This window comes from Gasterosteus aculeatus, chromosome 6, assembly GCF_964276395.1.
Source record: "Gasterosteus aculeatus chromosome 6, fGasAcu3.hap1.1, whole genome shotgun sequence".
NCBI classification, from domain to species: domain Eukaryota; kingdom Metazoa; phylum Chordata; class Actinopteri; order Perciformes; family Gasterosteidae; genus Gasterosteus; species Gasterosteus aculeatus.
In genome coordinates this window covers 13509766-13524195 of record NC_135693.1, presented here as the reverse complement: position 1 = coordinate 13524195, position 14430 = coordinate 13509766, and the positions used below count along the sequence as shown (strand labels likewise).

The 14430-nt window shown below is 41.4% G+C and overlaps 1 protein-coding gene across 5 annotated transcripts in view; it reads right to left on the bottom strand.

The window, feature by feature from the left end:
- Positions 1-12906: 12906 nt before the first annotated feature.
- LOC120820728 (protocadherin-15) overlaps positions 12907-14430 on the bottom strand; it is a 152592-nt gene continuing 151068 nt past the window's right edge. For all 5 annotated transcript variants that reach the window (XM_078104494.1, XM_078104496.1, XM_078104497.1 and 2 more), the window contains one exon: positions 12907-14190. Coding sequence is in view for 3 of the 5 variants with exons in the window: in XM_078104496.1 (XP_077960622.1) it covers positions 13576-14190 (615 nt within the window). In the remaining 2 variants the exon portion in view is untranslated. The remainder of the gene's footprint in view (positions 14191-14430) is intronic.

The window sequence follows — 14430 nt, the reverse complement described above, 5'->3', positions numbered from 1 at the left end:
AAATCCGTCTTAGATCTACGTCAGAGACAAAGGGACTTCTGTTTTAATGCACAACATCCACACAGGTGAGCTAACAAACTAAATAAACCAAAGAACATTCTTCTAATTGTTCTTGTTAGTTGTAATTAGAGAGATTGTGTCACAACATGGTTAGGGATTTTTACAATGACTGATGGGCACACACACACAGACACGCAAACAACTGTATAAATGACTGAAAAAACACAATAAACAGGACTCAAAACGTGCCATGTACTTAAGTTACCAGTAATGTGTCCTCTGACACCATGAAAACATCCATAGAAAGAATAAATGTTGAGAAAGTGGTCTTTGTCCTTCTAATCGAGTGACGATTGAATCTATGCCAGGGTTCATTAATTCATCTTTTTTATGCCTTATTGTGCCTTTTGAACGACACCATAGAGGAAAGGCCGGACCCCCCCACCACCACCACCACAAATTAGTCTCCTGCTGCGTCATGGTTTACTGTCTCTGTCAGAGTAATCACAACCAGATCTGTGCACACCGGAGACTTCGAGCCACTGCTGGAAACTTTGACGGACAGCCGGTCGCTCCCTTTCGTTGCCCGTGTCACCAGCGCGAGTTTAAAGTGACTGGTGCCAATGGCAACCACGGTGTTCGACTGTGTTTATTTTGCTTTCTTAAAGCGGCCAGCTAGTATTTGGGATTGCAGTGACATTACTTAGGAAACATTGTGCTGAAACAATAGTAAAATAAGTAAATGGGTACTGAAACTGAAGTAAAGAATATTTAGAAGAAGTGGACCGGTGATACTGAAGAGCACTTTGTATAAAAAGTGGGTACCTAATAAGCCTGACAAGAAAACCAATGTTCTCAATGGTATAGAAAAAAATCCCATTTTTAGAATTTTAATGACAAACATTCAAAATAACTCTTCATATTTGACTGTGAGCCATAAAGGGACCAAAAAAAAGAAGGGATACATCGAAACATGAAAAGTGCCGCCTTTGCTCTGATGGGAGTTGCTTCTGTGTGACTTGAAGTTGTAAAAGTAGAAGAGAGAAATGTTTATTGAAAGCGTGACTCGAAGCGTAGCTCAAAGTTTCGAGGTCATGATGACATCGTGTCCCGCCCATGCGTCGCTTGCACGTCGCTCGTGCGTCGTTCGGGCTCTCGCTTCGGCCTACGGCAGCTGGATCGTGACGACTGTGACGATAAGACCAAAAGCATTCCAACGTTCATCAGCAGCTACGCACAACGAGGCCTGCCTCCACTTTAGACATCCTTGGATGATTTTAAAGAGGACTTAAATGCAGTGTCTGATGATGGGTGCAGCCTGTAGATTCAGTGAGTGATATAAATCTTTGGATAAGAGAATCCGACATGAATAGACGAGAAGCCAGTGAAGTAAAACAAAACAGTATCTTGTCTCAACGGTTCATGGAACGCACAAAGGATATGAGGCATGTGGTGCCCAGCTGCGTTTATCCCGAAAGTTCAAGTTCTTCCTGTTAAAATATATATCGCTGCAACAATGGTGCTCCTAGTTTGCCTCTATGAGAATTAACTCTTATATTCCGCTGAAATAACAGGGCAATATATATGTATTTGATATATATATATATAAATATAAATAAATAAAATACCCAATTACGTAGTGAGCCTGTATGTAAAGAAAAATAAAATAGACATTGGTGGTCGAAGGGAGGTAAATTCAAGCTAAAATGCAGGTACAAATGATAAAATTAGACAATATATTCACTTCTAATGTGTTAGCTTCAAGATGTTGAGTATTGCTTCATGCTCGAGCCCACTGAAGAACACCCAAACAACGTCTGGCATGTTCCACCCATAATACGTTCTTGAAATGGAAGCAGACGTCGACCAGCCTCCACAGCTGAAAGGGAGCACTGCCGCTGACACATCTATGCAAGTATGTCATTGGTCACATGTGCATGGCATTAACAAAGACACAAACAAATCAGGGGTGTACCACAACCTTGTGATTAGGTTGATTTATGAAGATGTCACAATGCACTCCACAAAAATATGATCCACTTCCCGAAAAAATCCAAGTGGATGAGCATTTAATCTAGCGGCCTTTCTTAGTGACATCAAATTGCAAATTGCTCTGACTTATGCAGGCCGCAAAGTTCTCTTACATCAGTGGTTCATCAGTGGTAACAACGCACTTTGGAGGAGGAAAAATGTTCCTGACGCACCGCCCCAAATTCTATATGTTGAGTTTATATTGAAATAACATTGTGTGATTCCTCAATCTATGTTTTTTCAAATAAGTGAATAAAAATATCACGTAAACCAGATTGCTTTATCAGACAAGAACAAACATAATGTACAACCATCTTGTATGAACAATGAAAATTAAGTTCTATCTGTGAAAACATAACAAATGTTTGGCAGAAAATAGTTTATTGTGTCAGTAATTAACTTTTTTTGTACTGAACATTTTTTCAGCATAATAACAATTAGGTGCAACCAACCAGTTAAATATTTGGCATTAAAGAGTTTTACACTGCATATCTTTTTAAAACAATAACGTGAAACCCGTGCAAAACAAAACAAAATGAATCTCATAATGACAAAACACATTTTATTAATATTAGTCGGCTTTTCACTAGAAATCTTTTCAAAGGGTTTCTGACTTGATACGGCCACTCTCGATTCACGCTCAATGTTGAGCTCGGGTGTGTATTTAGTTTTGAGAGAGGCCACAGCAGTTTGTGTACCTTTCACTTTTGTAATATGGGAAGTTCTCAATATAAGTCTTAAAAAAATGAAATTTCCCCATTCTGTAATACTACTGCGACCCGCCGGAGGGTCACGCCCCACGGTTTGAGAAACATTGTCTTACATAACGGCAGAGTTTAAAAAGTTGGATGTTTGAAAGAAGCTCCCATTTAAAAATATGTTGTTTAAACAACAAATCACTACGACCAGAGAGGTAACAACGCTTCAGGGATCCTCATTGCCGCAGTGCCTCATCAATGACATCTTGGCAAAGAGGCATCTCTGAAAATGAAACATCTGATCAATAAAATCTTAAAGGACCGAAAATACACTGAGCCAGAGCCCACTGTATCATAAATCACCATTCAGACCACCATGATATCAAGCTGCACAGGGCTTGGATTTAGGCTACTTCCATTGGGGATCACTTATGTTCAAAGCCCTTGTAAATGATAAACGGCTGAGGTCATGACTGATATTTAAATGTTGACAGCTTCTTTTAACAGCTCCCTAAAGCATCAGATGATACATTTTTTAAAGTAATCTAGAGTGTGTCTTTATTCTTTCCCAGAAAAAATGTCTGTTTGCCCAATTTCAGCCACATTCAGAGATGTGCAATTTGCTTGCGTGTCAATATACATCATTGCAGGATCGCACTCATCACACTCCTCAACACCTCTGCTGTTTTTGCCTTGATTGGCAAAATGTAGCAGCCGGATCTCTGGGAACCCTGAACCATACAGGTTGCATAACTCTCCCTCTCAAAAGGTCTCTCTCTATTCCTTTTTCTCCCGTGTCCTCCTTTCAGTAAACACCTCTACTTTGACAGGGGTGGCAATTTTCCTCTCACTGATTGAAGAGTAAAGCTGCTGCTGGTCCGCCACACAGACTCCTGCCCTGCCCTGCCTCGCTCCCTCTCTCACTTTGTGCTATCAGTCATTTAAGAGAACCTCCCCCAAAATCTTAATCCTTCATGTCTCAAGGCCCCTTAAGAACGCAGTCTGAGCCCTCAATGTCTCCTCTGGACTTTTTTTTTTTCATTCGCTCTTGAGATTCAAAGCAACAAATGCGGTGCAAATTTTTAAGTTAGTAGTTATTCTTCAGTCACAAAGTGTTTTTTCCAGGAGCACGACTTGGGCTAATAAGTGCATTCAGACTCGTGGACAAACAAACACAAACTCTACTTTAAAGAGTAGACTGCTTGCAATAACACATTCGTTTATTTTCTCCTTACTTAATCCGCCAGTAGTCTGTCCCTTTAATAGCGCTGCTTAATTGTGATGACTGAGTCTGTTTGTGTTGGGATGAATGAGGCTCTTGGATAGAAGGGAGGCGGCAGGCCTTGACCACAGCAGCAAGGCTGGCCAGTGATGACGACCAACAGCTCATCAGTATAGGGGACGGAATGCGCCTCATCAAAGACTGAAATCTACTAAACTGTCCCCCGCAGATTAGAGCCACAAGTGGCCAAAGCCTGCAACCACTGTCTTTGGATAATCCTAACCTCACCAAAGCCTTAACTAATGTGAAGAGAAAACACAAAACTACCCACAGATTGTGTCTAGACGGAGCCTTAATCTACTCTGATGACTTATTTTAAGAATTTGCAGATGAGGATATTGACATCATTTTGGTAATTTTGAGAGAAGATTAAACAGAGAGGCACATGAGAAAAGTGTGTCCATATGCTCCCGTAAAAAGAAACGTTATAATGTATTTATGCTGCACTTTTTAAAATAGTAAAGAAAGAAGACGCCTTAAATGAAAAAACAATGTTGATTTATAGCACAAAAACATCTGAACTAGTTTGAAGACGACAAGAAGTTAAACAGGGAAAAACATTTCTACATATTTTGGAATATTTGTGGTTTTGGTTGCAAAAAGAGATGTTTCCATATTTTGCAATGATGACACAAACACACACTCACCAACACAACCAATCACCCGGTTTTCGCGGCTGCTGATAACACACTTTCCTATAAAGGCCAAAGGTACCCTTAAAGTTAGCGTGGTCAATTGTGATCTTGCCTTTTTAATAATTTAAGAAAACATTGTCAAAACGCACAACTACAATCCCACTCACGAGTGACAACTGTCAATGTTTGAGTGATCGCTGCAAAAAAAACTCATGCACTTGTTAACACTCCACTCATTTTTGCTGCAATACCTGTAGCTCCTAAGGGCACATGTGCAATATATTCCGCATTTACTTAAGTGTTGAGTGGAGTGGAGTGAAAATGAACTCGCTTCAAACAGCGTATTTGCTAAGACGAACAGGAGAGCAGCAACAAAATAATAATAAGCTCCAAGGAAAACTCCAGACTGCAGCATTCATTAAGGCATGTGATGATAACACTACGTGTGATGAGAGGAGCAAAACAACATGCCTTCTTTGCATTTCCCCCCACTGCCTCCGTTAAGGTTCCTGCATGATGAAAGCATCCCATAATCCCGCTGGAATGACAGTGGACAAAACATGGATAAGAGCAGGGAGGAAATTGCAGTACAAACAGCCCGATGAGTGCCAGAGACACGGCCCAATGAGTATGGTCTGATCTGTGTTTGCACAGGACCGAAGCATGCAGATTGAAGCTCAAAGCCCTTGTGTGTGTGTGTGTGTGTGTGTGTGTGTGTGTGTGTGTGTGTGTGTGTGTGTGTGTGTGTACGTGTGTGCGTGTTCCATTGAGCAACAAGTTGAGGTTGGGGTAAGAAAAGAAAGCGAGGCCAGCAAGTGATTCTCTTCTGCACAAATGGATTCCCATGGGATTTGCGGTGGACCTTTTTGTTTCCTCTCATAGATCCCTGAGGTGTGATCAGAATGACTTTGACGACAAGATCTGAGGTGGATTATTGACAGGCACATTCTGACTCACAATAAACATCTCTCTTTTCACACGAGTTGAGCAAGGCACAAGGTTTTGGATGATAATCTTTTCTTCCTCCCAGAAAGCGTCTAATTGCATTGGCTGGCAAGCCCACACAGAATGGTATGCAGGTATGAACGGTGTGTTTACGCAGTTTGTTTTCATGCAAAGTGTGTGTTTGCTCTCATATTGCATATAATTAGCCTAATAACACTCACGTCGGCTGTTAACTTACCGCTGAGTTACTTCAGACAAAAACACATGGGATTAACTCTTTGTGTTCTGGTCTGGACAGCAATGTTAAAAACAACATCACTGACGATAAGGACTGCATTTTTTTTTTGCCGTAGAAATTAAATTGTAGTTTCAGAATCAAGAGTTTAGCTCGTGTAGAGCGCAGATGTCCCAAACATCATATTAAGTTGCTTTTTCTTCAACTCTACATATAACCAGGCATCCAGTGGCTTTTCCAACTGTCCCAGACACCGCAGTCCCAGATATTAAAAAGTCATTTCATCTCCAAAATCATTGTTAGAGCAGCTGTAATCGGTGGATAGTGTATATTCCCATGCTTGCATTGTCCCCCCCCCCCCCACCACACCACACCACACACACACACACACACATAGCCATGGCCAAATCAGTGGCGCCATGGCCGCAGAAGCAGGTAGTAATAAGGCCCTGGATGGTGGCCCATAGATGTGTTAGCTGATGTGTTACTCATTGGGCCCCTATGAAAAGACCCCAGGCGCCTATCCCAGTGCCTGTCTCCAAAGCGCTAAGCGACCATTAGGCTGGATTTAAAGGGCAAGACATTTAGGCTGCTGTCATCTTGTGTCAGTCCACCACAGGGACCGCGCCGTGGTTAAACAGGCTCGTAAATAAACACCACACGCATACAGGCAGGGAGCTGGGCTGTGGTGCTGCTGCTGCTGGTGGTGGGAGTCGACCGCAGGTTTGGACCAGAGGCTCCTTTTAAACCCCCCTCTCTCCCCTGCCCGCCCTCACCAGCAGCTCCATGCATTGCCAGACATAACCTTCAAATTCATCAGTCATCGACTAGACTGACAGCTCCCCACAAGTTGCTTAGTCCCTGTCTTGCTTTCGCCCCTCAACACACACACATATATGTTTTGCATCTGTCTCACACTGTCCCCTGGCTCTGCTCACAGGGAACACCGCCACCGTGGTGGTGGCGACAGCATCGATGGAAAAACTGAGGGCTTCTTTCTGAGGAGCCCCGGGGTCCCACCGCCCCTCCCTGCCCCTGTTCCTCGCACTCTGTCTCTCCCCTGTCTGTCTTCTTCTGACTGGGGACCACACAGATGTTCCAAACCACATCCAAGCCGTCTGGCTGTGATGAGGACATTTGCACACATAGTGTTAGCGAACAATCTGCCAACTGCTAAAAATGTGTCCGAGAATGGCCTGAAACTAATCTAAGTCAGTAAGACATTGGCCACTGGAACGCAAATTGGAGCTGCTTGCGTAGACTTACTGGGAGATCGACACATAATGGCAAATTATCACATGGAATATGGGATGAGCTTGTTTGGAAATAGGGCGAACGACGTAACAGCTCCGGGTTGCCTGTCGAAGACTCTCAACGTAATAAAAAATAAGTAAAACGCTGTTCGCAGAAAGGCTTGATCCTGAACGTACCTGGCAAGAGAGCCTTGGATTAGGAACGTCAGGAACGGCTTAAACACTCTGATGCAGTCAAACTCTAAATGAAGAAGAATATAATAAGAGTCACGGAATGCCACGTCCTCTTTGAGTAATCAGCCATCTTTACCAGACTCACAGACATCAATGCAAGTATGTCTCAGCCCCTGTCATTTAAAACAGCTACTGTTTTAATGCACCAAAAACTAGTCAAACCCCACAATTACTCTTCATGTGAATACTGCGTGTGTGTGTGTGTGTGTGTGTGTGTGTGTGTGTGTGTGTGTTTGTGTGTGTTTGTGAGTGTGTGTGGTGAGCATACTCATCTGAAGTCTGTGGTTCGGTTTGGTTTTGGCGGGTGTGGGAAAGTGTGGTCAGAGCTACACTCACACAAATAGCGGTTTTCAGTGTGAGCAGACAGTGAAATTCTCATTTTAAGACAACAACACAGTGTGTACCTCAAGGCTCGCCGATGTCCAAACCGCACGATGTTTAAATCATTTTGGCTTAATTGCTTTTTAACAAGGCTCCCTACAGCGTTGACATTGTGCATTAACACTGTGGGTGCTGAAAGCTCTCGGTCTGACAAGTCTGGCCACGTACGGCTGCGTCTCAAAATAACACAAGAAAGGCTTTTTGAGAAAAACGCCATCATGTGCTGTTTATAAAGTCATAAACAATGAGAGCTAAAAAAATAATTAAGTTATATTTCTATCCCTCAAAAGCTATGAATCATTTTTTTTTTACGGCAGTGGCTTCGTATGCTGGAACGATGTCTCCACCCTGTCTAATCGACTGAGCTCTCGTTGCTGACTCGCACTGCTGGCAGATATAGGATGAGATATATTCTGACCTTGTATCCAGTGATGGAGCGGTGCACGGTACATGGTACAAACACAGGACTACCAGTCATAAACCCCTTCATTAGGAGAGCCAGACAGTGTGGAGCATGTATTTTACTACACACCCAACATTTCGGATAGAATATAACCTTTGGGCGGGATGTCGAAGGAGCTGCACCGTGTGTGTGTGTGTGTGTGTGTGTGTGTGTGTGTGTGTCTACGACCTGTCTGTCACTTAAACCTTACTTTGGGCTTTGAGTACATTTCCAAAATAACAATGTGCCGCATAGAAATTATAAAGCACTCAAGCTGTACAATATATAGTTATGGAAACCTAAAACAACAGAGATGACTTCTAGTGGCATTAAGTCCGATGGCACACGCTTTGTACACAACGGTTTACGGAGGTATAGAAATGTCAAAACAAAACATTCGGAGACATCCTAATATCCTCAAATTAGTTTGAAAGCAGGTCCCTGGATAGCCTCGTCTGCGGTCATCGGGCGCCTATTTTGGAGAGGCATAGTCTTAAATAGCTGCAGGAAACGAGGAGATGATGATGGACTTGAATCTACCCTCTGCCTAAGCACCACTCTCTTAAAATAGGAGTGATCTGTTGTCTTCTACATGCCAGAAAGAAAAAAATAATCAGATTGAAAGAAATGTAAGCTAATTAGGCAGGCAGGAGCAAGTCCATGACGTTAAAAGGACCAGAATTGTCGAGCAAAAGCATAAAACTCAAGTTAAGGTATTTTTATTTGAATATATATAAACAATAAAGTGAGCTACACGAGAAAATAACTGTTTAGTCCAGAAAGACTCCTGAAATATTTAACAACTATTCTTTTATTAGCATTTTTATGTTCCTATTTTAATTGAAAATAATAATCACTGTTATTGTTTACGGCATGTCGTCACTTTGAGGAGACGTAAGGCCAGATAAGATAAATAGGCAGCCACGCTGCAGGGCCTATAATGTCTGTGAAGAGAATGTTTAAGTCAAATACCCTGTATGTGCATCTTCATTTAATGTCCACTCGAGATGTCAAGCCGCACTCGTGAGTTTTAGGCGCCATCTTGTGGACGCTTGTGTACAACATCTTTGTTCACATGAGGCAAAAACAAGTTCATTAATTGATCGAATGGTTTTACTGCACCGTTTGAGCACCGTTTCTATGCGTTTTCTGGTTTTACTGTGATACTATGAAATGTAATGTAAGAATTACCGACATGATAAATAGTGAGTTATGAATACCACCACTTTAAAAATCCCCTCTTGAAGAGAAGCAAATTAAAATACAGGTGAATCCTTGACAGTGTGGCTGGTCAGCTGAGAAAAATATAAGGCAGATAATATGATGCAAGACCTGCACAGGTATGACGGCATGGTGTTCTTGATATTTAGCTTTTCACAGGGTGTCTCTCTGCAGGATTAACAGTTTGGAATGCTTCCACAGGTTCATGCCGGGCTGCCCAAAGTCGGTCTCGGTTGGCTTTTCCTGCTATCTCTCCGATCACAGTTTTGACTCCACTGCACTCCGGAGAAAATCCAACCAGCAGTGCTGTGCTGAAATGTGAAGATGCTGGGTTAAGTGTAATCTTAACTGCAGGTGAGAGTCAAATAGATCACCAGTGAAGAAATTGGGTGGTCTATGAGTGCACTGATGCAAAGTCACAAAATTTTGAACATAGTTAATCAAGTTGTGGCCGATGGGGAAGCATTAATGAATTTAGCATTGATAACTAAAGGCCAAAGTTCCTATAATACTATCATGTCAGCAGGATCGATAAATCATCAAGAGCTGCAAAAGTAAAGTTTATAAGAATCTCAGCTGGGGAAGCAATTAAAAATAAAATCCAATGTGAGAAAGCTACACATTTCCTGCTGTTATCATAGAAAGTAAAGACCAACTGCGTACGAGCACTAAACTAAAGCAGCAACTATGAACGATATCCGGAAAGGAAAAAGAAAACAGTCGCTAAGGGCCGAGTGGCAACAGATGATAACAAACACAACACTCCAATGTGCAGCCATTGTTGTACATTGGGGATTGACTTTTAGGACATTTGGGAATAGTGCAGCATTTGAAAGATCATTCGAAAGTAATCACAGAATCCTGTACTTTACTTGTGTGCTGAAGAAAACCCCAGAATCAAGAACAATAATCAGCACTCACATGAAATTAAAAGATGAAGCCTGTTAAAAAAAAAAGCCCTCACCCTACAGCTTTGTTTATCAAATACATGACCCTTATGCCAGATGGTGTTTGGAATAAACAGTATTGCACAGAACCCTGTAATGCGGCTCCGCTGTAATAACCAACCTGTGACCAGCCTCAGTTCTCCCTGCAGGATTAAACTATTCCCATCTGTCCCCGTGCCGGCTGCAGGGCAGATCCCGATCTGGTTTAACGAGTAAAAAGGCAGAGTTCACTACATAACAAAAATAATGACTCACCCAGATGCATGGCGTGAGCCATAATTTCCCCAGTAGCCGCGGTGTGTGTGTGTGTGTGTGTGTGTGTGTGTGTGTGTGTTCACTAAACGCACATTTCTCTGACTTGGTATTAGAAAATGGTTATATTGTTTTTGCAATTTTCTGCCTATCCTCAAATGATTTAGTAAAAGTGAACAAATGTGTGACCTCCAAGACTGAAGTAATGACATGGGTCATTTTATTTAGGAGGAAATGAAGAGTCCTGCCCTCCAGGTCTGGGCACGCAACAGGCAATGATGACAGATAGGTATTATGAGGAGTTTCTCCTGCCTCCGTTGGGGATTTGTGATAATCTCCTTTAGAATGAGTCATGGGTAGATTACCATATTGCCCGCTCTAGGCCAGGATATCCTATATAGGCTATGCTAATAGGTAAAACTCGGGAGGCCTGCCGGTGGACTTGCAATGAGAACAGAGCTTACCTGTGTTTGAGAATTACATTCCTGAGCAGGTGAAAGGGGCAATGATTCATCAGCTGCTCCTCCTGTGCACACATAGAATCAAATCTGCATGCTTATGTCTGGGCTTCAGCTATAAAACATCTCTACACATTTATGAGATGTAGCGTTTACGTGTGATAAGTGACTAGTTATATTACTTTTTATATATATAGATATTAAATATAAGTTATAATTATCAGTTTGTTCTTTCTTGTCTCTTACTCATACGAGCCAGCCACTATGAAAGATAACATATGTTGTGACAGGTTATGCACGGATCTGCTTGGAAATATCATTTCATTTTACATTTCATCAACTTTTGACCGTTTTTTTATATAAATTTTTAAATGCAAATGATAAAAATATTCTCTTTGAAGATACTTTAGATTGTGGGCTTTCTGGGACCACACAATAATTACAGTAGGGCTATTTGTAATCTTAATGCTGTCATTTAATCAACTAAGTGAAATGATCAGGGCGTGGAGTAAAAAAAAAAATGCTTTGGACATAATCCTGTGACAGAAGGAAATGCACAGTAGAAACGCTCCCCTTACTCGTTGCACCGGCTTTAATCCAATTCAACAGAAGGGATTGGTGTGGTGTGTCCTTGTGTTGGAGAAGACGAGGTCACTTCATAGCTAATGCTATATTTTTTCTTTCTTGATACAGATTCTTATTGTAATTCATTCAGAGATTTTGAAAAAACGAAACAGAAGTTTTAGAGGAAAGTTGGACGAAAAGATTGAGGTCAACATGCGCAGTAGAGAGTGCGGAGCTTTTGTCAGCAGTGGCAGTTCCTGTTAGTGTGCACGCAGAGTGGAGTGGGTGGCTCCTGATAGACAGTGAGCCTAAGATACCGTTCTTATCTGTGCACATCCAAAAATGTATGCAGCCAATATGGCACACAGTTGGAAAAGACACAATTACTGATTAAAACAGATAAATCTTTTCTTTTTTTCAGGTCTTGCTTCTATATTTTGTAAATCTTCCATCAACAAAGTGAAGAGGTTTCTTTTGATCCTGCAGGACAACGGGCTTATTATGGAGGGAAGCAGCTTCCCGTCTGACCGAGTTTTCAGCTCCTTCTCCTTTCTGAACTACAGCCTCCAAAGAATTTGATTGTCATTCTCACAGTTTAATTAAATACAGGACCCCTTTTTGAAAATGTCACTCTTGATGTGCTAGATGTGTAAATCGCCTACAAAAATAAATAAAAATAATGATGTGCTTGAGATTTTCATTTGTATTTTGCCTTTTTGGTTGAAATCAATGTCATCCGTTTTATTATTCCATGCACTTTCTGTTGACAGGTGAGAGACGGGGCTCAACAATGCTGTCAGTTTCTCAGACTTCCCCGCATACTCCCCACTGCTTTTCAGAGGTATAGTAACTATCCATATCCCCATGAGTGGCGACTTGTCATTTCTCTTATAAAGAAAGCCCACTGCACAGCAAAGAAACTCATTCTGACATGACTCAGAAATATTATTTTTTTGAGTTTACTGCTGTGTCCATATTGCTGTGTACCTTATTTCCAACTTCCATCCCCATAATGAAATCCAAGGTATCTATTATAACAACAATCTTTTGCTATTAAATTGCCTATGTTTCTGAAGCACCTTGAGGATGGGATTAAGTAGCAGAAATAATCAAATCCTGCCACTATGCTTCTCTATACAAATTGAAATAGGTTAGAACAATAATATTGAATTTGGTAAATAATTATAATAGTTAGTTAATAATGATCATGCGAAGAGTGAATCTGCATCATATAAAGGGGTTGAAAATACCACATTCTCTAGTTAAGAATGTCCTTTTTTTAAAAGAAACGTGATAATCTCACTGTTCAAATAGAGCAATAACAGTCATGTGGGTATTTTGTCTTTAATGTCATGTTAGATTCTCCATCTCTATACAAAATAGACAAAAATAATTTCATATAATTTCAGAAATTTCCAAAAACATTGTCAAGTGATCCCAACGTAAAATAATCAATGACAATCTTAATTGTTTGCAAGTAAAATGCATTTAGCAAAATAATTTTCTTTTTACTATATCATCACAAATTCTTCATACGTTCACCATGATTCCTACATAAATATCTTTAGTGAAATGAATTACAATCTCTTTATGATCTGCTTAATGAGAAACAAAAAACTCAAACTGAGAAAAGAAGGTTTAACATGGAATCATTCAATAAAAGAAGCCAATCTTCTGTCTACAATAAAGACTTGAAATTACAGTCAACGGTTGACATAACATTGTCATATCTCTTTGAGGCACGCATTGCCTCGCAGCTCTATGTTTTCCATCAGTAAGAGCACAATCTTGATAACTGCTTGGTAAAATGCAGCTTTAATGTTTTATGGTTGTATCAAATTTGACTTTAAGTGCAATCGCCTGTCGTGGACAGCGATCGGAGCTTATCCAGTTGAGGCACACAATCAATTTTTAAAGATCATTCTCTTCACAAAGACAACATGGTAAAGATAACAAAATAACAAAAAGGAGACGTATTGTATTTTCCGCATGGTGAGTCAGAGTTTTGTCATTGGTATGTGCAAACTGTTCCAGGGTCCCATCCACAACTCCTCCTCATCTGATAATGTGTGGTCACTGTGGGACCCCAGTGTCTCACTACTCTCCTTGTTGTTGTCAACAGAAGTCTCCTGCTCCTCACCGACACAACGCCCACTGCTGTTTCTGTCAATCAAGACCTTGGCAATATTGGTTTTGGACCCAAAACTTTTAAGATCCGTCACGGTGGATCCAAGGGAGCCACGGGAGGGCCGACAGTTGAGGTTGATGTCCACGTTAGCGGGAGCGCATGTGCCAGCTCCGTTTTCTGTGTCTTTTTCCGGACCCTCAATGCCGAGAGTAGGTGAGGGCTCTTCATGTGTCACCCCCAACTTGTCTAGTTTTTTAAAATGCTTACCAAGCCGGCACGGGGACCCGCCCTTCATGTTGTTTGGGTGAGGTGGCCGCCAAGTTCGGACGATAGTTCCGTTGTGTGCGAGGTACACGTTCCCGTTGATGTTGCCGTGACTGTTGGGAAGTCGGTTTCTCTGAGTCTCAGTGGTGGTCTCCTCTCCCGTGGAGCTGGTCTCCTTCTCCCGATCTACCACCAGCTTAATCTGCGTGTTTTTCCCAAGCTAAGGAGGAGAGAAGGGTACATAGTATATGTGTTGGTTTTACAGCAGGTGTATGTAAGGGGAAATAAAGCAAAAAACAGTGCAGATAACTAGTTCCGTAGTACACCAGGTATCAAAATAACAGTATTTACTGGGAATTCTCGCCATCATTTTCTCTCTTATCCCAGAAAGACATGCTCATTTTTAAGACTATTTATAGAGAAACAAAGTTGCTTTCCGAAAACCTATTTAACGGAACCA